This window comes from Vombatus ursinus, unplaced genomic scaffold (assembly GCF_900497805.2).
Source record: "Vombatus ursinus unplaced genomic scaffold, bare-nosed wombat genome assembly UNPS02015030.1, whole genome shotgun sequence".
Taxonomy (NCBI): Eukaryota; Metazoa; Chordata; class Mammalia; order Diprotodontia; family Vombatidae; genus Vombatus; species Vombatus ursinus.
Window position 1 is genome coordinate 2561900 of NW_020954808.1, and position 24044 is coordinate 2585943.

General features: G+C 55.0%; 2 protein-coding genes and 1 pseudogene across 2 annotated transcripts in view; 1 reads left to right on the forward strand and 2 right to left on the reverse strand.

Annotated features, from left to right (window-relative positions):
• The first annotated feature begins 381 nt into the window (after positions 1-381).
• Positions 382-19917, forward strand: LOC114031051 (basic helix-loop-helix and HMG box domain-containing protein 1-like). Its single transcript, XM_027846054.1, is given in 14 exon segments — positions 382-693; positions 1984-2010; positions 2012-2073; positions 4408-4498; positions 5739-5838; positions 11978-12229; positions 12434-12587; positions 15360-15463; positions 16043-16195; positions 16286-16362; positions 16701-16874; positions 17491-17744; positions 18767-18868; positions 19130-19917. Coding segments are annotated over 14 exon segments (2091 nt in total). The 3' UTR covers positions 19359-19917.
• LOC114030943 lies at positions 6068-9987 on the reverse strand (annotated as a pseudogene).
• A 104-nt stretch (positions 19918-20021) lies between the features above and the next one.
• Positions 20022-24044, reverse strand: part of LOC114030956 (homeobox protein SIX5-like) — a 5325-nt gene continuing 1302 nt past the window's right edge. The window contains exons 3-5 of the mRNA XM_027845917.1: positions 23391-24037; positions 21975-22828; positions 20022-21251 (exon numbers count right to left, since the gene is read on the reverse strand). Of these exons, the coding sequence (XP_027701718.1) occupies positions 20695-21251; positions 21975-22828; positions 23391-24037 (2058 nt within the window). The 3' untranslated portion in view covers positions 20022-20694. The remainder of the gene's footprint in view (positions 21252-21974; positions 22829-23390; positions 24038-24044) is intronic.

Here is a 24044-nt window from a genome sequence, read left to right on the forward strand (position 1 = left end):
CTATCGGTGATGGAGGCCTTGAATGCCAGACTGAAGAACATGGTGGAAGGACAGGGAAGGGGATTGGAAAGTGAGAGAGCCCCGTGAAGACAGTGGGAGGGAGCAGTGGGGCGCAGGGGGGTCGGGAAGGGGAGGTAACATGTCCTCCTTTCCGAAGCCCCTCCCCCCTCCAGAGACGTTAACAGTTGATAGTTGACAGTTGACGGTTGACAGTTGACAATTGGAGGGAGGGCAAATACCCTGGACTGGGAGGAGTCGTGGGGAATTTGTGGGCGGGGGGGTGGAGCAGGGGGGAGGGAGGGCAGGAGCCTGTTAACTAAAGAGGCGGGGCCCCCCCACAAAAGGCGGGAAAGCGCCTCGTGACTGGCAGGCAGGGGCCAGATGACTGGAGGCGCAGCGTCACGAGTCAGCTCAGCTCGATGAGAGAGCCGAGAGGCTGGAAGGGAGCGAGAGGGGCGGAGCCAACGAGGCTTCCGTCCAATCCAGGGTAGAGATTGCAAAATGCGGGAAGCTCAGGAAGCTCCAGGCCTGCCGCAGGGGAATGGGGCGGGGCCAAAGCAGCGAGGCGGAGCGCTATTGGCCAGTCGGTTGGCCGTGCGCGGGCTGCAGCTGGGCTTCAGGGCAGCTGTGGCTCTTGCAACAGAGGCGAGGACGAAGGCGGCTGCGGCGGCTGCGGCGGCTGCGGCGGCTGCGGCGGCTGCGGCGGCTGCGGCGGCTGCGGCGGCTCCGGCGGCTGCGGCGGCTGCACGCGCTAGGTTCCAGGCCCGGGGTTCGCAGGCCAGAGGGACGGGCGCGCGTGCGCGTGGCGGCTTTCCCCTGCCCCCCCCCTCCCCTCCCCGGCCCGCCTGGGGTCTCGCGCCTGCTCCCGGGCAGCAATCGGGGGCAGGACGCTGCTGGAGGGAGGCCGGGGCTGGAGGAGGCGCGGCAGGAGGGTACTGGGGCGGGGGGGTGGTAGTGGTACCGACTGGGCACATCGCCTGCCCTCTCTCCTCAAGGTGGGGCCACCCGCCCCACCCCGGGGTCCCTCCCTATGCCCCGCCCCCAGATCTCCTGGCCCCACCCAGGAGCCCTGTTCCCCTCCCCCAGCTCCCTTGGCCCCCCCTTGCCTGCTCCCGACTCCAGTGTCCCCTCCCCCAACACCTCCCCCCCGGTCTGCGCCCCACCCCGTTACTTGGGCCCTCCTCCACGTTTCTCCCCCAGCTTTCTACTCCCTCTCTTGACCCTCGCACATCCCACCCACCTGCTTCCCAACTCCCAGGGTCCCTTCCTTTCCATCTCTCCCTAACTGGGGATGCCCAGACCCTTCCCCCATGCCCTGCCTCCCTCCCCTCTTGATCTCCTTGTCCTGCTTCCAAGGGCCTCGCCCCCCCCGAAAAAACCGTGCCCTGTCTTCTAGGGTCCCCTCCACCGCTGGGGAAGCCTGCACCCTTCCCCTGGGCCCCACTCCAAATTTCCCCCTTCCCATTCCTTGGCATTCTACCTCCCAGAGCCCCTCCCCCAGATCCTTCCTCCCGCTTCCCAAAGGCTTCTCCCCCACACTTGTCCTCTCCCTTCCTGCATTCTCCCCTCTGAAGATGCCCAGGCCCCTCCCTCCATGCCCTGCCCTCCCCCTCAGTTCTTTCCCTCCAATACAATCCAGGGGCCCTTCCACCCAATTCTTCCTGGGCCTTGCCTCCTTCCTCTCCCATCCTTCACTCCCTAGCTGGCCTGTGTCTCTAAGGACAATGACCCAGCCCACCCCTACCTGCCTTAGGGAACCTTTGCCAGATTTCCCCCTTCCTCCCAGATCCTAATCTCCCTTCCTTTATATTTCCCCCACTCCTTCCAGGGCCCCAGGGGAAGAGATGACCCTCTTCTCCCCATGGATTCTGCCTCCTTTCTTAGAAGGCCAACTTGGGGCCTCGAGAGAGAAGTACCAGTCCCAAGGGTGTCGGAGGCCAATGGCCCACTGATTGCTTCCCCTTCTTTCATCTCCCTTTCCAGATGTGAGGCCCCAGTGGACACCCATATACCCCCTGAACGGCCTCAAGGAGGCCCTGGCTGCAGAATGGGCCCACTCTGCCCCAGTGAGAGGTAACAGGGGAGCACCAGGAGGGGGAAGGAGTCTCCTCTTTGTACCAGAACAGATGACAGAGCTAGAGATTCTTAACAGAGGGAAGAGAGGTGGAGAGAACATTGGATTTGAGTCCAAAGGTCTGGGTTCCAATTCCACATATGCCACCTACGTGATCTGGGACAAGTTGATTCTTCTTTGGGTCTTAGCTTCCTCATCTGAAAAATAAAGGGGTGGATTAGGTGGCCTTTGAGGTTTTTGCTATTCCTGGACTTTCTGATAATGTGATTTTTCAGTGCAAGACAATTTAGTTGTTAAACTTGTCCTAGAGAGGCCTGGGAGGGGATATTGAAGAGAGGTTGCCTGATTGGAGCTTGAAAAGAGGAGGGACCTAGAAGCAGAAAGGGTCACCTCTTGAGGACTGGGGATTCCCCATCACTAAAAAGCTTCAGCACAGGCTGGAAGAGCCTTGTGGGAAATCAGGCGGTTTGACCCGGTGGAAAGCTGGCTGAAGCTCACAAAGGATTGCTTTGGGGCCCCACCTGTGATGCTAGCTTTGGGACTGTGGGCAAACCAGCAGCCGCCAGCACCTGCTTTGAGCCTGATATCTGCTGAGCCAGGGGTACAAAGAAGGGCAAAGATAGTTCCTGCCCTCAGGGAGCTTGCATTTTAAGGGGTGAAACACCAAATAACTTGCACACTAGATAGAGAGATATACTTATCTATCTGTACACACATACATACAGATTAGATTGAAGGCAATCTGGTGGGAGGAGAGGGGAGAGCAGTGAATAGCAACTGAGGAGACCATGAAAACCTTCCTTGGATAAGTGGTATTTGACCTGAGGATACCCCTTACTCAATATGAAAGGAAATGAATTTTAGCCTTTACCATCCTCTCTTCGGGGATTATGTGAGCCCCATGTTGGGAACTTTCGATTTAAAGGAATCCCTCTAGCGAATTGGGAGGATGGACCCCTTTTAGGAGGATTTACAGGAGAACATGGATGAAGGTAGCACTGAATGAGAGGCTGTGATCTTTTCCATCTGTAATTTTATATGGAGCACCCACATTCATGACATCAAAGCTTCATCATACTATCAAAGGAGTACTGATTTTACTAGGGTGTGAGGGTCATTTGAGCTAATGTATGTAAATGATTTGGCCAATCTTAAATCCTTACTCTGGCATCATCATCATCATCATCATCATCATCGTTATTATGATGCTCTGGGGAATCCTGCTTGGTGCTAAGCTGGACAAGGAGGCCTCAGAGGGATCATTCAGCTCTGAAATTAGCTCCTGCTCCTGGTCCAGCTCCAGACAGGGCCCCCAGGGAGCCCCCATTGCTCTGTTTGACAGGAGCTTAAGGCACAGACTGTCTGTGAGCAGGGCTCTGCTATCTGTGGCTTTATGCAAGTGTCTGCAGCTTCCATTCCCTTTGGCCCAAGCTATCCTTCCCCAAACAGCTCTAAGTTAATGAAACCTAAGCCAAAGCCATCAGCAAACTGCCCTCTGGATTGGGTCCTTCCCTGGGGCTTTTTTTCTAAGGCCTGTCTGTGTCTCCCCAGACCACCTTCTCCTGGTTTGGAAGTTCTACAATGCCACACAAACACCAAGACTTATTGCTGCTGTTAACATTGGGTGTTGAGGGTAAATATTACAAAAATTGGAAGTAGGAGGGCATGGGTCTATTTGCCTCGCACGAGCCTGCAGGTGAGCCCAGGACACAAAGCCACAAGGGGGCTCTGAGCTGGTCCAAGTCTCACTTGGCAGATGAGGAAACTGAGGCAGTGAGGAGAAGCAGCTTGTTCTGGGGCAGGAACAGCTGAGCTGGCCGATTCCGGGTCTCCACATCCACCTCAGAACCTTAGTTTTTATATCTGTAAAACAGGCATCATAATAATAAATAACATTTAGCCCTGCATATATTAGCTCCTTTGGTCCTCACAGCAATGTTGGGAAGTGGATGCTATTCATATCCCCATTTTACAGATGAGGAAACTGAGACCGAGAGAGGGAAGTGGCTTTGCCCAAGGTCATGTAGCTAGTAAGTGTCTGAGACAAGATTTGAACTCAGGGCCTCCTGTGTCCAAGGCCAGTCCTCTTAGCCACCTAGAGGCCTAATAATAGTACTTGTGCTGTCCATCTCACAGGACCCTGGTCTGCTGTGTAAATATGAGCAGATAGCATCATGCATGGATCACCTGTTTGGGGGTAGTGGTCTAGTCCTTTGACCCTAGTCTAAAAGGACCAGCTGAGATCTCTTTCCTGAGGACCTATAGGCAGGATCAGAATCTAGGCCTAGATTTGGGGTGCTCACTGACCTCTTCTGCATTCTCTCCCTGAACAGAAAACGGAGGCGAAATCATACCAGTACGCTTCAAGAGTTAGCCATGCTACTGCCTATCCCCCTGCAGGCCAGCAGCAAAAAACTCACCAAGGTACAGGGGGAGGGTGGGCCAAGGGCTGTGGGAAAGCAGGTGAGACACAGGACAGGGAGCCAGGGGGCTTTAGGAGACAAACTGGCCAATGGATGATCCCTCAGAGAAGGTCCTAGGATTTCATAGCCCAAGGGGACCTGCCCCAGCTCCCATGGGGCCACATAGTGATTTGAACTCGGGCCCTTTGGCTCTAAATTCTGTATTCTTTGCATTTCGCCACTGTGCTGGTGACCATCTGTCAGCCCCTGAGGGTGGACAGCAGGGTGGAGAGAGAAGCGGGAGCCCCCACTGACATTTCTCCTGTGGGAGGCCTGGCTGCCTGGCCTCACTGGCTTTCTCCCCTCTCAGCAGAGATGGCTGATTGGGCATTCTCAGAGCCTGATGGTGTGGGGCCAAGTTAGCTAGAAGTGAGCCCTGCCCCACCCTGCTGAGCGTGGCAGGGGTCAGGAGTCTGAGGCTGGAGTTCTGGCTGGGCCGGGCCACCGCTTAGGTTGTTGCTTCCTCTCCGAGCCTCCAAATCCAAGACTGGTACCAAATGATCTTTGAGGTTCCTTCCAGCACTGAGTGTGCTCTGTGACAAGGTTGAAGAGGCCAAAGAAGAGAAAATGGACGAACCTGACAGCAATATTCCAGTGTGGGAATATTGGGTGAGCTGGCCCATGCAGGAGGAAGCACCATCATTCTGCTTCTTCACAGTTAGTCGTTGTACACCATTGCTATGACTGTGGACAACTGATTCTGATTCTGCTCGCTTCACTTTGCATCAGTTTGTAAAAGTCTTCCCATGTTTTTCTGAAAGCATCCTGCTCATCATTTCTTGGTGGGTACTGTTATGATCCTCATTTTTCATTTGAGGAAACTGAGGCAAACAGAGGTGAGATGACTTGCCCAGGGTCACGCAACTGCTAATCAGTATCCAAGGCTGGATTTGAACTGAAGTCTTCCTGCCTGCAGGCCTGGGGCTCTATCCATTGTGCCACCTGGCTGCCTCAGGCCTCTTTCATTGGGACTGCTGTCCAGTGATGCTTCCGCCATCTTGTACCCCGTAGTTTAGAAATTAATGGAAATTCCCCTTTAGGCAGAGACGAAGCTCAACGATACTGAGCTGCAGGGGCCCTGGCTAGTCCAGGCCTCTACTGGGTAAATACTGACTGACTGACTGACCCGAGTGAGGCGTTTCATGGGGAAGTTCTTTCTGATTCCCGATTTCACCCACACCCTCTGTTTCTTTTGGGCACAGAAGGAGATTCTCCTGCACGTTCTGCACTATATCAAACACCTCCAGCGAAGCATTGATGTGGCCAAGTCTCTTCTCTTATTCCAGCCGTCAGACAAAGAAGGTAACCCCTACGTAACTGGGGCCTGGGGAGGGGATTTTGAGGTGGGGTGCAGGTGGGGAGCAGAAGTCTCACACTGGACTGTGGGAGGCCTGGCCCGGGGAAGGCCTGGATGTGCAGTAGAGCCCAGGCTCAGCTGGGAGTTGGGAGCCTGAGACTGAGCTCCAGTCTGCCCTTCCCTTTCCTTTTGGGTGACTGAACAAGTTGCATCTTCTCCCTGGGCTTGTTTCATCTAAATGAGCAGAGACCCGGCTGCGTGAAAATCAGGTGAAGGAACAGGCTGCTGAGAGCTGGAGAGCAGGAGGGGGGGTGCGCCTTGGCTGTCTTCAGGTGTCTGAAGGGCTGGCGTTCCCAAGGATGAGACCAGTAGAGTTGGCATGTTTGGCAGAACTAGGAAGTCGCCGAGAGGAGAATTTTGGCTTAGTTTGAGTAAACACTTTTGCACAATTAATTAGAACTGTCCCTGACTGAAATGGGCTGCCGCCCATCACTGAAGGTCTTCAGACGGGTGCAGGGGATGCTTAGAGAGGATTCTCATTCAGGTTGGACTGCATGACCTCTGAGCTTCCTTCCAGCTCCAGCTGGCCACGAGTCTAGTCTTAGCTCATTAGGACTAGCTCTGTGCTTCTGGGCAAGTCCCTTTCACTTTCTGAGCCTTAGTTTTCTTAGCTGTGAAATGGGGATAATAACACCTGTACTACCAAATGAAAATTGTCTGCCACATCACACTGATAGCACATGTTAAGAGGTCCACCGTCCCCAGGGCTTTTTCATTCGAACTGCTTTCCAGGGGTATCTCCCTCATCCTGTGCCACACAGTTGATCATTTTCAGGGTAGGGGGCAGAATTCCTGTCTGGGGACTTTCAGGAAGATGAGACGAAGTTCCCAGGGAGGAAACTTGGCTCCTACTAGGTGAGTGGGGGAATGGATTTTCAAAGTACAAATGTAGGAAGAATTAAGAAGAGAAGAGACCCAGATCTGACCCATTTACATGTCCCCATATAGAGCTTGGTGGACGTGGGACTGGATGCAGGAAGCCTCCTACATCCCCAGGCAAAAACAAAATGAAAGAGTCAGCACCCCAGAGCTCCCCTCATGTCTGAAGAGCCTGGTTCCTGGGTATTTGCCATAAGCCTTGCAAGAAGAAACAAGTTGGAAAGTTAGCATAGGAGGGGGGAAGGAAGCACCCAGATGGCCCCTTCCACCTTATTGCAGTAGTTGAAAGCTTGGGCTGACTGGGGTGGTGAGGCCGGGCACACTGAGGAACAAGGACAGACCTCCTCTTGGCCGAGAGCCAGCCGGGTCCCTCAGGGCTGGCCCTCAGCCACCTGCCCTTTTTGCTTTGGGAGCAAACATCTGTAGAGATCCCATGGCTGCTCAGGAGAAATCCTTGCTATTTGTTGAAAAACTGACTACTCCTGGACCCCAGATTCCCACCCACTACTCCCTACTGCATACCCTGCCCTCTGGCCAAACTGGGCTGCTCAGGGCCTCCAGCTGTGCCATCCCTGGCATGCCCGCCCCCCCCCCCGCTTGTCTGATTGCTCTCGATCCTTCCAGTGCCCAGCTCAACTGGCACCACCTTTCTAAACTGTTACAGCAGGAAGAACATGGGGTTGGCAATCAGAGGATGCATCCTGGTTCTGCTGCTCATGCCCTTCGTGACCTTGGGCAAGTGTCTTTTTCCCTTGGCCTTGTGTTTTTTCCTTGTATAATGTGTGGGTTGGGCTAGATGGTCTCCAAGGCCTCTTCACCTGTAAATCCTACCATCCTCTCTGAAGATAGAAGATAGGCCATATTGGAAAGAATATTGATTGGCCTCCGGCCTGGGTCTGCCTCTTGGCTCAGAACATTAAGGAGCTAAGTGACATTGGGCTAATCCCTTAGTTTGTTGATCTAAACAGTTGGGGTGATAATACTAGTCCTGTGCCTTAAAGAATGGTTCTAAGGAAAGCGCTTCATAAATCTCATGTACTATGGACATGTGAACTGGTATTGTGAGGAAGGAGTCCATTCCTCCTGACCACAAGAGGAGAGAGAAAGCTGGAAGAGATCACTCAGTCCCTAGGCCCCATTTGATTCAGCACTTGCTTGTAACTGAGGGGGTTTGGTCAAAGCTGGGGATCACGCTGGGACAAACAGGGGACCCCTAGTACACTAGTGGGATCTTCTGGGCTGTGGGGGGTGTTTAGAAGACATGGACAGAAATTGCATGGGATGCCCCTGGGTGCAGGGGCTGCGATCTGTACCTGTGGAGGGTGCCTTCTCTTCAGTAAGGTCTCAGCCAGTGACATCTGGAAGCATCACTCCAGGAACAGAGTGCAGAACTGGGAGTCAGGTACCTGGGGTTTAGTTAGTGCCTCCTGTGGGCCAGTCTCTGTGCAAGACACCAGAGATACAAAGACAAAAAAGGAAACAGGGCTTGCCCACAAGGAACTTACATTCTTTTATTTATTTATTCATTTATTTATTTTTTAGGAGCTCACATTCTATCTCAACTCTTTACTTTCTCCCTCTGTGACCTTGGGCAAGTCCCTTAGCTTCTCTCGGCCTTGGTTTCTCCATCTATTAAATGAGTTCTAGATCATCTCTAAGCTCTTTGCCAGGCCAGGGGGAGAAAGGGGGTAGGCAGAGGAGGATACAGGAGGTAAGGAGCAGTCGTCAGTCTTTTTGTTTTCGTTTTGTTTTCTTTTTCACATTGGTAAACTTTAAAAATGATGACCATTTGTTTCATAGACTGATAAGTATTAGCTGTGGACGAGTGGAAAGCGCTGACTTGGCCCAACTCATTTTATGGGGGCCTCAGTGAGGAGGGGTGAGCAGAATCTGAGGCCCTGTGAAGAGCGAGACTTGCTCAAAGTCAAATAACTAGTTATTATCAGAAGCCAGGCCAACGCCCAGGTCTCTTGATATCTGGCCCAGGGCGCTTCCCCCTGAAGCACTTAATCTTGCTTTTTAAAAAAAAAAAAAGTTTTTACTGATATTTCTTGTTTCATAGTATCCCATGTATCTGTCCCCTTTCCCTTCCCTGAAAGCCAGCCCATATGGCAAATAATATTTTATTGGAGAGGGAAGAAAAAGTCTGCACAACTAGATACATTGAAAAAGTCTGAAAACGTGTTCAAATCTGTGGACCTCCCATCTCCATAAAGATTGAGGGTGTCTTCTCGGCTCTCTTCGTGCTAGTCGTACTTGATCTTTACAATTTTGTTACATTTGCTTTTGATTTTTTAGTGTGTGACCTTGTTATGGTCATTGTGTGTATTATTTTCTTGGCTCTGATTACTTCCTTCTACATCAGTTCACGTAGAGATTTCCAAGCTTCTCTGTACGCATCACACACATCATTTCTTTCTTTCTTTTTTTAATCACAGGCATTTTTATTAACAGACTATTAGAAAAATAATCATGGTAGAGACCTTTGGTTCATTCTCCTAATAAGCCTATTGATCTGGTTTTCCTGTTACCAGCATCTCCACCTTCCACAAAATGCTTTTTTTTTCCTTCATTTTGTCCTGTGGAAAAGATCATTTGAAGGGACACAGAAAGTTGTTGGCAGCTTTGAAGTGCTTGCCAATAGTGTAGATCTCATAGATCAAGTCCTCTGCAGATAATTCCATATTTACCAAGAGATTTTGCAATAATGGCATTACCAGGGCAATTCTCTGTTTCTTGATCTTGCCATAACCACATTTGTAAATCAAGTCATTCACAGACTTCATGTTTGGGTAACCCCATGCAATATATGGTTCCACAGTCCTCAGCATGTTAAATGAAGCTTTGCTAAGGTTAACAAAAGTGCCATTGAAGATTTGGCAAAGACGAAGAAACTACAATATTCTTTGGACCTTAGCCCAAAGGTCTATTGATATCTCTGATTTTGATCACAAAAGCTAACTTCAGTTCAGCAGGTACATAGTAGGTGCCAGCTTTGCATACCATTCTAGTCAGCCAGATTTTGCTTCTGTACATCTGTCCTTATGAGAGGCCTTAGCTTTTCCATAGATAACTTTTCTCCACATTTTACAGAGCTTTTTTATAGCCATCTTCTTCTTCAGGTGATTGGCCTTCAGTATCACAAAAGCCTTTTGTTTTTTCAGAAGGGATTCTGGAATGGACAGTTGCTTCTTCTTTTCTTCTGTGCCCTCCATGATTCCAACTGGAAAAAAGCTACACACATCATTTCTTCTAGCAGTCATATTCTATTGCATTAATGGACCACAACGTATTTAGTCATTCTTCAGTGGCTAAACTTTGGCTATCAACTTGGTTTCCAATTCTCAGCTATCCCAAAAAGTGTTGCTATCAATATTTTGGAGTACTTATGTGGGGACTTTCTTCTTCTCGATAGCTTCCTTGGAGTGTAAACCAATAATGGAGTCTTTGGTTCAAAGAGTATGGATATTTTAGTCACTTTCTTTGCATGATTCCAAATTGCCTTCCAAAACGGTTGTGCCATATCACAGCTTTATCAACTATGTTTTAGGGTACCTTTCTTCTCACACCCCCCCCAACATTAACTGTTGTCATTTTTGGTCATTTTTGCCAATTTGCAGCATGTGAGGTGAAACCTCAGAGTTGTTTTGATTTGTATTTCTCTCATTAGTGATTTTTTTCATGTGGTTGTGAATACTTTGCATTTCTTCTTTTGTGAACTGTTTGTTTATATCCTTTGACCATTTTTCTATTGGAGAATGGCCATTAGTCATTTATATATACATATACACGTGTGTATGCATGCTGGTGTGTATATTTATGTATGTATTAATTATTTATATATCTTGGATATTAAAGCCATATCAGAGAAATCTGATACAAAGATTTTTTTCCCATTTTACCACTTCCCTTCTTATGCTAGAGGCATTAATGTTGACTTTGCAGAAGCTTTTCAGTTTTGAGTAATCAAAGTTATCTGTTTTATCTTTTGGTTGCCTCTGTCTTCTGTTTGGTTAAGAATACATCTCCTACCTATAGCTGGGAGAGGTACGTGATCCATCTCTCTTCTAATTTTTTTATGGGATGGTCTTTAACATTAAGGTCATGTGTTCCTTAAGAATGCATTGTGGGGTGGGGTATAACAAGCCAGTCTAAACCTAGTTTCTGCCAAACTGCTTTCTCATTTTTCCAGCAGTTTTTATCCCTTGGTAACCTCTGTTTTCTACTTTATCAAACACTGGGTTATTGTGTTCTGTTGTTTCTGAATCCCCTTGTCTCATCTCTTCCATTGATCTATGATTTAGCCAATATCAGATGGTTTTGATGACTGCTGCTTTAGAATAGAGGCACTTAATCCTTCTATCCCACTTCAATTCATTTTTCACCCCAATGCCCAAATTGTTTTCCTAATGCACTGCTCTGATTCCAGCACTTGTTTGTTCAAAAATCTTCAGAAACCCCCTTCCTGGTGGATGAAGTCTAAACTTCATCCCTGACATTCGAGGCCCACCATCCTCGCCTCACTCCATTCTCGGTTCTGGCCAGGCTGGTCTGGTTTTTCCCCCGCTTCCTTGTCCTGTCTCCTAGCTGTGTCTTTGTTTATGCCATTCCTCACTTGGAAGAGATTCCCCTTTCCTACCTTTGCCTGTTTGAAGGCTCATCTCAGACCAGCATCTCTTCCTTTGAGCCTTTCCTGGCCCAGCTAGATGAAAGTGAGCTCCCTTCCTTCCCCACCCCTGCACCCCTTCCCATGGCACTTTACCTAACTTTCCCTTGTCCTCGTCACGTTCTACCTGTGTCCTGCAACCCCATTAGACTGTACATAGTATGAAGGCAGACTTTCTCTCTCTGCGCAGTGCCTTGTACAGTAACCAGGACTTGGTAACAACAGCAATGTTTATAGAGCGCTTGAAGGTTTGAAAAGCTCTTTACAAATATCAACTCATTTGATACTCAGAACAATCCTGGGAGGTAGGTGTTATTGTTATACCCATTTTACAGTAGAGGAAACTAAGGCAACTCTAGCCCTTAAGTAACTTGCCTAGGGCCACATAGCTGGTAAGCGCCTCATCGCTCTATCTACTGCATCACTTAGCTGCTTCTCAGAGGACACATACTGCCTTGAACCCAGAAGGGAGTGTTTTTGGTGTTGCCCGCTAAGGGGTCTAGCATTCCTCTCCAATTCCAGTCACTTTGGTTTCTCAGAACGAAGAGCAGGGGCCACAGATCCTCATCCATGCCTGGCCCTAGGCAGAGGCCCCTCCCAACCAGGGAGGCAGCCGGTGGACAAATTGAGCCCAAACAGAAGCAGAGGAGAAGCTACGGGGGAAGCCGCTCTCCCCAGGAGACTCCCCACCCCTTGCCGACAACTGGAGTCCTGGTTGCCCCCATCCCACAGAGGAGCTGGGCTCACACTTCTGGAGATGGCTGAAGGCGGGGTTCACCGCTGCGTAGCAAGTTGGTTCCTCAGCCCCACCCTCCACTCTGTTTCCCCTCATTCCGCTCTGAACCTTCAGCCCCTGGTACTAAGCCTATGGGGGAGGGAGGGTGGGGTTCAATCCTCAGGGGAGGCTTGAGATTCAGAGATCCTTGCTGGGAAGGGAGGGCTGACACCATAATGGTGGTGGGGTCTTCTTTCCTTTCCTGGCCCTGTCTGCAAAGGGAGCCAGGCAGAGCTGTTCCCTGCCTCTCCTGCACCAGCCTGTTGTGGAGGATCCAGTGCCCAGGAAGAGTGCCCCTGCCCCACCTGCGAGCCCCAAATGACAGCAGGTGGTGAGTGGCTGACACCTCACCCCTGGAGTGAGCCTCTGCCCAGGTAAGGCCCTCCCTGCTCTCACCTCCACCAAGAGCCCTGGCCTCGAAGTCCTCCAAACTAGAGGCCTGTCACTGGACCCTCGGAGCCCAGCTATGAGTCACCCTTAGAGTTGTGTGGGCGTCACGAATGCTTCCCAGCTCAGGGGCTCGTGGAATAGCAGAGGCAGAAGTCACCAAGTTGAGGATGGTAAAGGCAATAGGCCTTCCTCTGGGGACATGGCTGGCATCTTCCACCTCTCAAGTTCGTGATTCTTTGACCCCAGGAATTGTGTCGTCCAACGCCCTCATTTTACAGAGAAGTAAACTGAGGCCCAGGGTCGCAGAGCCACCTTGCAGGTGTAGGGATGTGAATTGTTACTGTTTTTTTCTACTCCTCGTGTTCCAATCTTTACCCTGGGGTTATTTGCTGGAGGGAGGAGAGCCAAGGAACTCCTGCTCATGATTCAGGTTGCTCAGGCTGCGGGGCAGTCAGGAACTCTGAGGAGGGGGCGTGCTAAAGGGGAACCTCCTGGTGGAAGGAGGCCTTGACTTTTACCTCCACGCCTTCATTCCCGTGGGCTCGATGGGCATGGAGCTTGGAGACTCGGAAAAGCCTCAGTGCATTTAGGGTTGGTGTTAGAGCGGAGGCTCCGACCCGACCAGGAGTCCCCTCAGCCTCTTCCCTGACAGATGGCACAGGAAGAAGAGCAAGCCCCTCCCACTGGCCAGCGGCTCCATGGAGCAGAAAGCTTTCCTCTCCGTCGGCCCCAAACGTGCCTTTTGTGCTTCCTCAGCCTGTCTCTGCAGCTCTGCCTGCTCTAGCCGAGCAGAAGGAGAATCCTCAGCCTTCCACCTGAGAGCCTGGAAGATGGGAACCATTCCTAGTGCTTGGATGGCGGGTGACCATCCTAGTCACCCTCTTCCAGATGCCCCAGCTTATCAGGGGCCTGCCCAGACCTAAAGAACAGAAGTGGCATGCTCAGGACAGAAGACAGAGCACTGATTAAGCACCTGCTGTGTGCTAAGCACTTTGATCCTCACAACAGCTCTGGGAGAGAGGGGTTATTATCATTCTCGTTTTATGGCTGGGAGAACTGAGACACACAGAGAGGTGAAGTGACTTGTCCAAGGTCACATAGCTATGAAGTGTCAGAGGCCAGATTTGAACTCTGGTCTTCCTGATTCCAGGCCCCAGTGCTCTGTGCCAAGCACTACCACCTACCTCGGCTAGAGGAAGAAGATTATACAATCAAATGACCATAGGAAAGGGCAGACTGATCGGTGCAAGAGACCAGCCAGTCTCAACGTCTTCGTCTGAGGGTGTCAGGGAAGGCTTCCAAAAGAGGCAGCATCCGGCGGGCGGCTCAGACGACCCGAAGGAGGCGAGGCGTGGTGCCACGAGAGGGGATGTTGCTGGGATCTGAATGACTGAAACCAAGGATCCCTCATTGGGAGGCTGAAATGCATGTCTGTGGGACATTTGGCTCCACATATCAGCCGAGAGGAACTGGGGGGGCCGGGCAAGCAAATATCCTCATGCAAAGAACTGGGGGTCTTGTGGGGTACAGTGCAGTCGCCAACGAAATCAATGCCGTTGTTTTTCCATTTTCCACTGGACTTGTGATTTTACTTCTGTGGGTAGGGAACTTCCGCAGCCAAGGTGGGTCAGCTCTGGCTCAGAATTATAGTCCTTGAGGGCGGAGGGAGAGCGTGGCATGATGGAGAGAGGGCTGGCCTGAGAGGCAGAAGACCTGGGGTCAAGTCTTCTTTCTGCCCCGCACTGGCTTCTTCACCCTGGGCAAGTCACTTCGCTTCCAGATGTCCCCATGCAGGTCTCTGAAGTACAGTCTTGGGCCCTCCTAGTAGGAGCCAAACGTCCAGGCTGTGGAGAAGGATGGCCCTGCAGGCCTCTGCTTCGTCAGGTCACTTCTGGGCGCCCCATTTCAGGAAGGCCAGTGACAATTATGACAATAACAAATAGGGACAGAGCTCCAAGGAAGGCGGCTGGCACGGCCAGCCATTTAAGGGTCTCCGGAAGGATCATGGGAGGCTCATCCTTGGAGGGACGTGAGAATTGCCACCTCGGATCTGAAGGGCAGTCACGTGAAAGATTAAACTCGTTCTGCCAGGCCTCAGAGTCCAGAGCCTGGACCACAGAGGAGGAGGAACAGGGAGAGGGAGGGTGATCGTGGCGGCCCCCTTGGGGGAGCAGGTGACTCCTGAGGCCTCTCGGGGCTCCCGTCAGGCCTGCCCTCTGCCTTCACCTCCAGCTCACCCTCCACATGCATGGTCGTTTGCATGTCGTGGTCTCCTCCTTAGACCACAAGCTCCCTGAGGGCAGGGAAGGGTTCTGCCTTTCTTTGTATCCCCAGCCCTTAGCACAGTCCTGGCACAGGGTAGGCTCTTATTGAATGCCTGGCTGGCATTCTGTGGTTGTGAGCCAATGGGCTCAGCTGGTCTGGAGATGAGTGAGAGGCAGACAAAGAGGGGGGATGGAGCCAGACCACCTAGGGCTCCCAGTGGGAAGGCAGAGGCATCTTGCCTTCACGCAGGGGATGGGCAGGCACTGCGGCTGCATTCCCCTCCTGGAGCAAGGTCCCCTGGAGGCTGTGGGCCTGGAACTGTGATGGCATGTCCCTAGATAGGCCAGAACTGGCTGGGGCTGGGGGCTGTTCCTTGGGGTCCTTTCTAGTTCTGTGTGAACTCTGTACCTTGGTCTCCTCTGTGAGGTGAAGGGCTGGATTAAAAGGCTCTCTCAAATCTCTGATTCTTCTTGCACCCCACTGTCTTGCAGGCAGGAGCTGGTGTTCTATGACTCCTGCAAGGAGGAGGAAGAGGAGGAGGCAGTGGACACAGGGCCTTGGCTCTCAGCCGGGCCCCCCGACAGCAGCCCCCATGGTGAGCGGGGCGGGTGGATGCAGCCTCTCTGGCTTCCCTTCTGTCTGAGCCCGGGCCCCAGAGCTTGGGAGAAGCTGTGGTTTGGGCTGAGACCATACAGCCCAGCCAAGCCAAGACGGCGAAGACCTGGGCAGACTGTGCTTTGGAGCCTCGACCCAGCCCCTGGTGGGACAGAATCTGAAATGGCCCAGACTGAGTTTCTAAGCTGGAGATCCAGAGGATCCTGAGAGATGGTGAGGCATCCTTGCTGGAAGGGGCCTTGGCACATATGTGGAAGATGTGGGATGGTGGAACCTTAGGAAACTACCTCGTCTAACCCCATCGCCATACAAACAGGGAAACTGAGGCCTGGAGAGGGAGTCAGCTGCCGAGCCCCAGCCTTGTTCATGGTTGGGTGCACTGCCTAAGCCTTTCTTGGAGCTCAGAGGCAGCCTGCTTCCCAGAGTCCTTACTGCGCTCCTGGATAGGAGGGAGAGTCTCTTCTGGGTCCCTGTCGTCCTTATCTGGGTTCCGTCCAACTTGGGGCCTGTTGATGGAGGAGTAGCTTGTGTAGCTCAGGCTCGCCTGTCTGGTTTCCAGGGAGCCCTGTGGTGGATTCTCTCAGGACCAGGAGCTGGCCTGGAGTTGGCCAGCCCTGCGAGGAGCTTGGCCTGAGCCCCTCACTCTTTACCTCTCCGGGGCGACTGCTGCTTGAGAGGAGTCTTCAGGAAGGCACAGAGAGCTTCACCCAAGGTGACATCACAGCACCGACATGCCACGGGGTGGGGGCTGGGAGACCTTCGGAGGGGGGCCTCCTCACCCCTCTGTCTCCTGTACTCACAGATCTCTTTGAAGATGTCTGCCTGAGTCCTGAGTCCTCTTTCTCCTCTGCCAGCCTGGCTGGGGCTCCACAGAAGAAGGTAGCTGGCTTTGAAGCCTCTCCTTGCTCCATCCCCATCCCTTTCTGGTAAAAAGAAGCCCCAGCCCCACCTTTATGCCTCAGGGAGAGGCTGGAGCCCCGAGGTATTGGAAAGGAGGACAGAGACAGGCAGAGACAGAGACAGGTGTTGGGGAGTCGCTGGGCTGAGTTGGCAGCTTCTCTGTTGGGGCAGGATGCCTGGAAGCCAAGGGGCCTCAGAAGGAGTGAGCCACAGGAGAGGTCCCAGAGTGGGGCGGGAGGCTGCTGCAGAGGCAGGAGGCCCATAGCTTAAAGCGGGCCTGGCCAGAGTTGTCATGCCATTCCTTGTCTTCCGCCCAGCCCCAGGACCCAGCCCCATCAGCCCCTGGAGGCCCTCTTCGCTCCCTCAACCTCTTCCAGTCAGCATTCTCTCTAGACCACTGTTACCTCTCGCTGAGTAAGACCAGCAAGACTGACTCCGGCCCCAGCTCAGGGGTGACAGAACTGGTGTCCTGGTGGAACAGATGGCAGAAGGTGAGATCGTGTCTTCTGCCTTGGTCAGAGGCCAGCTGGCCCCAAAGCTGTGGCACTTCAGAGAGGGGCTGGCCGCCCGGAGCTGGCCAGAGGTGGGTGGCAAGGGGCTGGAAAAGGGATGACCTAGCAGAGAGGAGGAGCTGTCCTGAAATCTGCGTGAGAGGGATGAGTGCGTATAGCACCTGCTCTGTGCCAGGCACGGGGAGGGAAGGAGAGAGGTGCTGTTATCATCCCCATTTTACAGATGAGGAAACTGGGCTGCTTGGCCTCAGAGTTGTCTCAGCGAGAACTTGGTTACAGTCACAGAACAGAAAGAACTCTGGAGAGCATCTCTTCCAGTAACCCAGTTTTTCAGAGGAGGAAACTGAGGCTCAGAGAGGGGCTGGGACTTAGCTTGGGCCACACAGCTAGTAAGCAGCTGAGCTAGTGCTTGAACCGAGGCCTCCCAACTCCCAGTCCAGTGACCCTTCCACACCTTGGCAAGTTCCAAGCAGAGATTTCTGCACTGCGCAGGAGGCTGGGTGAAATGACCTTGGAGTCATCTGCCTCCCAGGACTGAGATGCTCTGAAAAAGGTAGGCCGGGGTGAAGACTAAGCCCTCTCCTCCCTGCCCCAGGCCTCCCAGCCCACCCCAGACAGCTTCCTGTCCTCTAGCGATGAGGATGACGACTGTACCTGGACCCCCACCAAGTGTGCCTCTCCTCTGCCCTCCTCTGGGAGGAAGCGGAGGAGAAGCCGGGCAGGGCCCAGTGGCAGCGGCCTTGGCAGACACGAGGAGAGCAAGAAGGCGCCCTGTCCTTTCCCACTGAAGAAGAAATGTGTCAACGGCTTCATCATGTTCTGTCGCCTCAACCGTGGACAGTACATTCGGTGGGTTTGCAGCCCAGCCTCACGCTGGCTTTTCTGAGTCTCACGTGGCCCCTTCCCTGCGCCCTCCATCACAGCCTGCACTAGGCCAACCTGCCCCTCCCGCCCGTCTAAGCCTGGTGCCCGTCAGGGGAGGCAGGCCTTCCTGGGCTGTGTCCTCGTCTCGAATTCTTTAACTAACCTGGTCAGGAGGTGAATTACTGGTGGACAACAGCTCCCAGCTTTCCTTCTCTAGGGGAATGTTTGTGTATCACTAGTAGCCCTAACTCTGTGGAAGGACTAAAGGTAAGACTTCAGGCCTGGGGGTGAGGGAAGCTTTTTGGGCCACGTGGGAAGGAGGGGTGGGGGTTAGGGTGTAACCCCCGCCTCCCCCAAGCCCCATATTGAGTTCATCCCTTAACAAAATTCTTCTTTGCTTCCTTCTCTGGATTCTTGGTGGTAGAGAGGATATTGGAGAAGATCCTGACCATTTATAGACTCAGAACAAGGAAGACCCTTTAGATCATTTAAACCAAGAACGTCAGAGCTGGGAGAGTCCTTAGAACTGAGAATGTCAGGGCTGGGAGAGGTCTTAGAACAGGGAATGTCAGGGCTGGGAGGGGCCTTTAGAACAGGGGATGTCAGGGCTGGGAGGGGCCTTAAAACAGAATATCAGGCTGGGATGGCCCTTAGAACCAAGAATGTCGGGGTGGGAGAGGCCTTAGAACAGGGGATGTCAGGCTGGGAGGGCCCTTAGAACAGGGATTGTCAGGCTGGGAGGGCCCTTAGAACAGGGAATGTCAGGCTGGGAGGGCCCTTAGAACCGAGAATGTCACGCTGGGAGAGGTCTTACAACAGGGAATGTCAGAGTTAGGGACACAGGGCCTTAGAACAGGGAATGAGTGTGAAAATGGCCCCCCAAAGGGGAAGGGGTCTTACCCAAGTCCACCAGAGCGGAACTAGCCCCCTGGTCCTGAGGCTCCCCGGGCCAGGCTCTTCCCGCCCCCCCCCAGGGTTTCCTCACCCCATCCTCCCCTTCCTCTCAGAACCTACCCTGGCATGCCATCCACCGCGGCTACCCAGGCGCTAGCAGGCCTGTGGCGGGTCATGACCAAGCAGGAGAAGAGGCCGTACTGGTAAGAGGGTGGGTAGGGGAGGCTGTGGCAGAAGAAGCCACTCCATGGGACTGTTAGTCACCCAACTAAAGGACTCAATATTGGCCCTTCCCGCCAAGTCCTGAAGGAGTGACCTGCCCAAGGTCATAGTGATAGGCAGAGGTTATGGGAGAAGTCCCCTGAGAGATCAGCCGGGCCTTGCACTGGGGGATGAAAGATCCAGGGGCCCCGTTCCCAGCCTTGGCTAAACTGCCCTGCTGCCTCTCACACCCGAGGCTCAGGGGGTGGGGGCAGCATGTGTGAGCGCCCCTCGGTGATCCCCTCCCCTAGCATCAAGGCCCGCAAGTTCAGCCGCCAGCACAACCGCATCATCAGGCAGGACTGTTCCAGCGAGGAGGATGACTGCTTATCCCCCAAGCCCTTCCACCTGCTCCTGGCCGAGAAGGCCCTGAGCTCCCCAGACCTGGCGTGCACAAGCTCCTCTCTGGAGGGCCCCCTTGCTGACAGCCCAGCATCTCCGTGAAGCAGGGGCTGCCCCCTTCTCTGATCCCCGGGTGGCCAGTGGGGGAGGGGCCGTGAAACTCCGCCCCCCACAAGAGCTGACCCGGGGAAGAGGGGCCTGGCCCCCACCAGCCTGTCCGCTGGGAATTTGTTGGCCTCTGAGCACATATGTGCAGGGGCTAATAGGCTAGTCAGCACCCCTATTTATCCTGTAGGAAGTGGGGTACATGGGGAGACCCCGGGCATGAGGGCAACAAACTCAGGCTCCCACTTTCCTCAGCTTTGGGTCAGGATCAAATACTTGAAACCCAATTGTCCTCTCACTCCACCCCCCCCCTCCAACTCTGTTATATTTATAGATTATTTATTGTTCTAAAAATAAAATCACACTTGTTCTTGGACTTTCCCTGCAGAATGCTGGGTTGTAATACTGTCCTGGCATGGAAACAGGACCTGCCCCTGATCCTAGGACACGTACAGGGACTATGGTGGGGGGGGGGAGGGGAGCAAACGGTTTCTGGCCTCTCTAAACCACCCCCCTTCCCCAGCAGCCTCGCTTGGTGGTCAGACCACAAACCCCACATTCCTTCCCTCACAGGAAGAAGCAAAAGCTCAGTTGGGGTTGAGAAAGGGCATCGGGAGGGTGCTGACTTGCCCCCACATCCCCAGGATCAGAGACCCCCCCTGCATTTCTGGGTCTGGTTTATTGAAATTGAGGCAGTAACATGTCCTAGAAAAATATAAAGATTTGGGAAGGTACAAACCAAGGTCAGGAAGGTCACCCCCTCTCGGGAGGAAGGATCTTTGGTCTGGGGTTAAGGAGGGATTGTGGGGCCCTCACTGCCACCACCCAGACACTGTCGGCTACTTGGGAGACGTGTGCACGTAGTGGTGGGGCCCTGGGCCATCACACACCCCCACACCCCCGTCTGGGACCTCTGAGATTAACAGCCATTTGCAGGTCAGGGCAGGGTGCTCGGGAGGGGTGGGCCCAAGGGCCATAGTGTTTTTCCACAGACAATTCATAGCCAGTACCGGATTTGACAGGGATGGGGGTGTGGCCACCCCTCAGTCCCCCCAGGAATGGCTCCAGGCAGGCGGGGGCTGTAACAAGCTGAAGCCTCCACTCCCAGGGGAACTGAGGGTCCCCCAGAAGGAGAGGGGCCTAGGGGGGCCTCCGACCCCAAGGGGTGGGGTGAATTAGTGTTATGATTGGGAAGACAGTAGCATTTGTGGTAGGCACAGGACCCCCAACTCGTTCCCCTTTGGCCCCGTGAAGAAGGACGGACGCTGCAGTCTCCAGAGCACCTCATTTGGGGAGTGAAGTAAGGGAGAAGAGCACAGAGGTCTAGGTCCGGTCACAGCTCCAGGGGCTCCTCCACAGGTACTGACTGCAGCTGGGTCAAGACCTTGTCCTCAGGCTCCAGCTCATCGCCCTCCTCAGCCCCCGTGCCCCCCAGCAGAAGGCCGTCTCCATCAGGCAGCCTCAGGAGGGCGTGCGGGGCAGCCGTTCCTAGCCCTTTCTCCATCTCAAAGAGCCCCTCAGTTCCCACCCCCAACTCCAGCCCCCCGGGCCAAGAAGGGACAGCGGGGATGGGGACGCTGGTCAGGAGGCCAGAGGAGTCCGGGGAGAAGGCCGGGCCGGCTGCCACCGGGGCCACAGGCACCTGGGGCTGGGCCGAGAAAGGGGGGAGGGCTGGGCCAGGGGCCACCGTGGCCAGGACGGGTCCCTCAGGCACAGGAGCCGGCGCTTCCTGTTTGACGGGCAGCGCCAGGCTGGCGGCAGTGGGTGGCAGGGTCTGGGAGACCAGCATGCTGGCTGGGAAGGTGGCAGTCAGGATGATCTTGCCCTGCTGAAGTGTCATCCCCGTCACAATAGGGCTGCTGGAAACCGGGTTTGCCAAGAGGAAGTTACCTGTCAGGGAAGGGGGGAGGGGATGAGATGGTGGCCCGGGCCTGCCGCCCATCTGGCCAACCTCTTCCACTCTGAGCCCACGTCCTCCTCTGCTAGCAGGGATCACTCCTGCCTTCATGGGGCTATGGTGACATAAACCCCTTCATCTGACAGGAGAAAATGAGGCCCAGGCCTTCCTCCAGGTCACATCATATCAGACTGCCCTGACAGTCCCAAACCAGGGCCCCTAACTCCCAGGCCAAGAATTAGGAGATGAGAAAGAGAGAGGGAAAACAGGAAGATTGTGCAGTTTATGCCTCAGAGCTAGAAGGAGCTTTGTCAAGATCACTGAATCCAATTCATGATACCAAAGGAAAGAGGGAAGGCCCAGAGGGGAAAAGACCTTGGCTATGGTCACATGGGGGGAGGGGGCAGGGTAGGATTCAGGGCTGGGTTCACTGAATCGGGAGAGAGGAGGGCAGCGGTGAAGAGAGGTAAGAGGGTGAACAAGCCACGCCCTCCCAGGTTCCCTTGTCTTCCCCTCACCCTCCTCCTCACATCACAGGTTTGGAACGGGGAAGGGCCCTAGAAATCATTTAGTTTGGAAAAGGCAAAGTGGCCCAGAGAGGAAAGTGGACTTTCCCCAGTTCACACAGGCAGGAAAATAGCAAAGGGGGGATTCCGGCACAGGGGCTATGCGTGCTCCCACCCTGAGAAGCCTGAGGAAGGGGAAAAGAGGTTTACCTGGGGTGCCCGTGGGTAACTGCAAAGCTGTGACCCCCATTCCTGGGTTGATGAGGTGAACATTGGCCTGGCCCAGGGTGGCTCCTGTTGCTGCTGCCACCTTGACAGGGCTAGCAGGCCCAGCCAACAGCTGTAGGGACCCCACGCCTTGGGGCAGGGTCACCACCTGGGATGTGGGCACCACTTGGGGAAGGGAGACCAGGGGTGAGGCCCCAGGGTACACAGGGCCTGATGGAGATAGGGGGACCACCTGGGGGGCTGGCACGGGAGCTACCGGACCTGGGGGTGACAGCGGTACCACCTGAGGCCCCGGCCCAGCAGGCGTCACCACTGCAGGAGGAGGGAAGGCCGCCGCTGGCTGGGGGCCTGGGACCACTTGGGAGAGGGACAGCCCCTGCAGTGCCGTGGCTTCCTCCCCAGCCGCCTGGTTCCCTTTGGAGCCCCCGTCTTCAGGCTGGGCATCTTCAGCCTTCAGGTCTCCAGGCTGGGGAACCTGGAGCAGCGAGGGGAGCTGAGCCTGGGCCTGTGGGCTGGAGGGTGGTGGGCCCCCTCCTCCAGCAGCCCCAGTGAGCAAGAGCGGGGCCAGGCCTGGGGCCTCCCCCAGGGCCAGCCCATTAATGATAAGAGAGCCTCCGTTCAGCAGCACAGCCGGGGAGCTAGCCGTGGTCAAGAAGCCCCCGTTGAGCAGGATAGATGGGGCATTCGGGGGTCCCGATGGAGCTGCTGCCCCAGCCAGGAACACAGAACCCGGAGCTGGCACATCTGTGCTCCCCGGGGCCGCTCCCGCTCCAGTGTCCACATCCTCAGCTCCATGACTGGACTCATCTTCTGTGCTGGGGTTCCCATCTGACTCACTGGCAAGAGAAAAGAGAGGCAGAAAGCTGAGTTTTCTAGGCGGCCCAGAAGGTCTTTGTCCCGAGGTCCCTAAAGGCTTAAGGGGGGGGGGAGGAGCTGGGAGGAGCAAGAGGTTCTCCCTCCCTGCATCTGAGATGCCTCGAGTGTAACATGGTGGTGAGGTGGGGACACACCCCTGGGCCCTGTACCCGGGGTGACTGGATCCCGATGGCAGCACGGCTGGGGAGTTCCACGTGGACTTGGGGTGGGAGGGGAGCTCCTCGAAGGAGGGGTCACATTTCACAACAAAACAGGAGGCCCAAGCATGCCGCCTCTGGCCAGCCCTGCCCCCTCCTCCCTCGATCCCTCCCCCTGTCGGCAGGGCAGCGAGGGGGCCGCTGATGTCCGGGGTCACAGGGAGGACCGCCGGAGGGGGTGTGCCCAGCCTTCCCCCTCTCCGAGGGGCAGGGAAGAGACCCCGAAGAGTGGGGGTTCTGTAAGGCAGAGTGGGGAGCGGGGACCCGCATCAGTCTGGACCGCCGGAGGGGGCGTGCCCAGCCCTCCCCCGGGGGGGGGTCTCACCTCCTGCTGGGCGCCCCCGCCGCGGCCGCAGCTGCAGCCCCGCTGCCGCCCGAGCCCAAGCCCAGGCCGCCCGTCCGGTCGCGCTGCCGTCGGTTCTTGAACCAGTTGCTGACCTGCGTGAGCGAGAGGCCGGTGAGCGCGGCGAGGCGGCGCTTCTCGTCGGGCGCGGGGTAGCGGTTGCCGCGGTAGCAGGCCTTGAGCGCGGCCCGCGAGCGCTCCTTGAAGCAGTACACCGTCTCCTCGCCGTCCCAGATGGTCTTGGGCAGCGGGAACTTCTTGCGCAGCCGGTACTTGTCCACGGCGCCCAGCGCGCGGCCCCGGGCGCGCTCGGCCTCGCGGTAGCGGGCGCGCAGGTAGAGGTCCTGCAGGAAGGCGTGGTGCGCCGCGGGGAAGGGCCGGCTCTCCAGCAGCCGGTACAGCTCGGCGAAGTCCCCGCGCTGGAAGGCCACGAGCGCCCGGGCGCGCAGCAGGGCGTCGCTGCCGCCACGTAGGCGCTCGGCGGGCGGCAGCGCGCCCAGGAAGCGGCCCAGGCGGCCCGCGTGGCCCGCCTGCAGCAGGGCCTCGCACACGCACGACACCTGCTCGGCCGACACCCCGAGCCCGCCCCCGCCCGCGGCCGCGCCCTGGGCGCCGTGGACAAGTACCGGCTGCGCA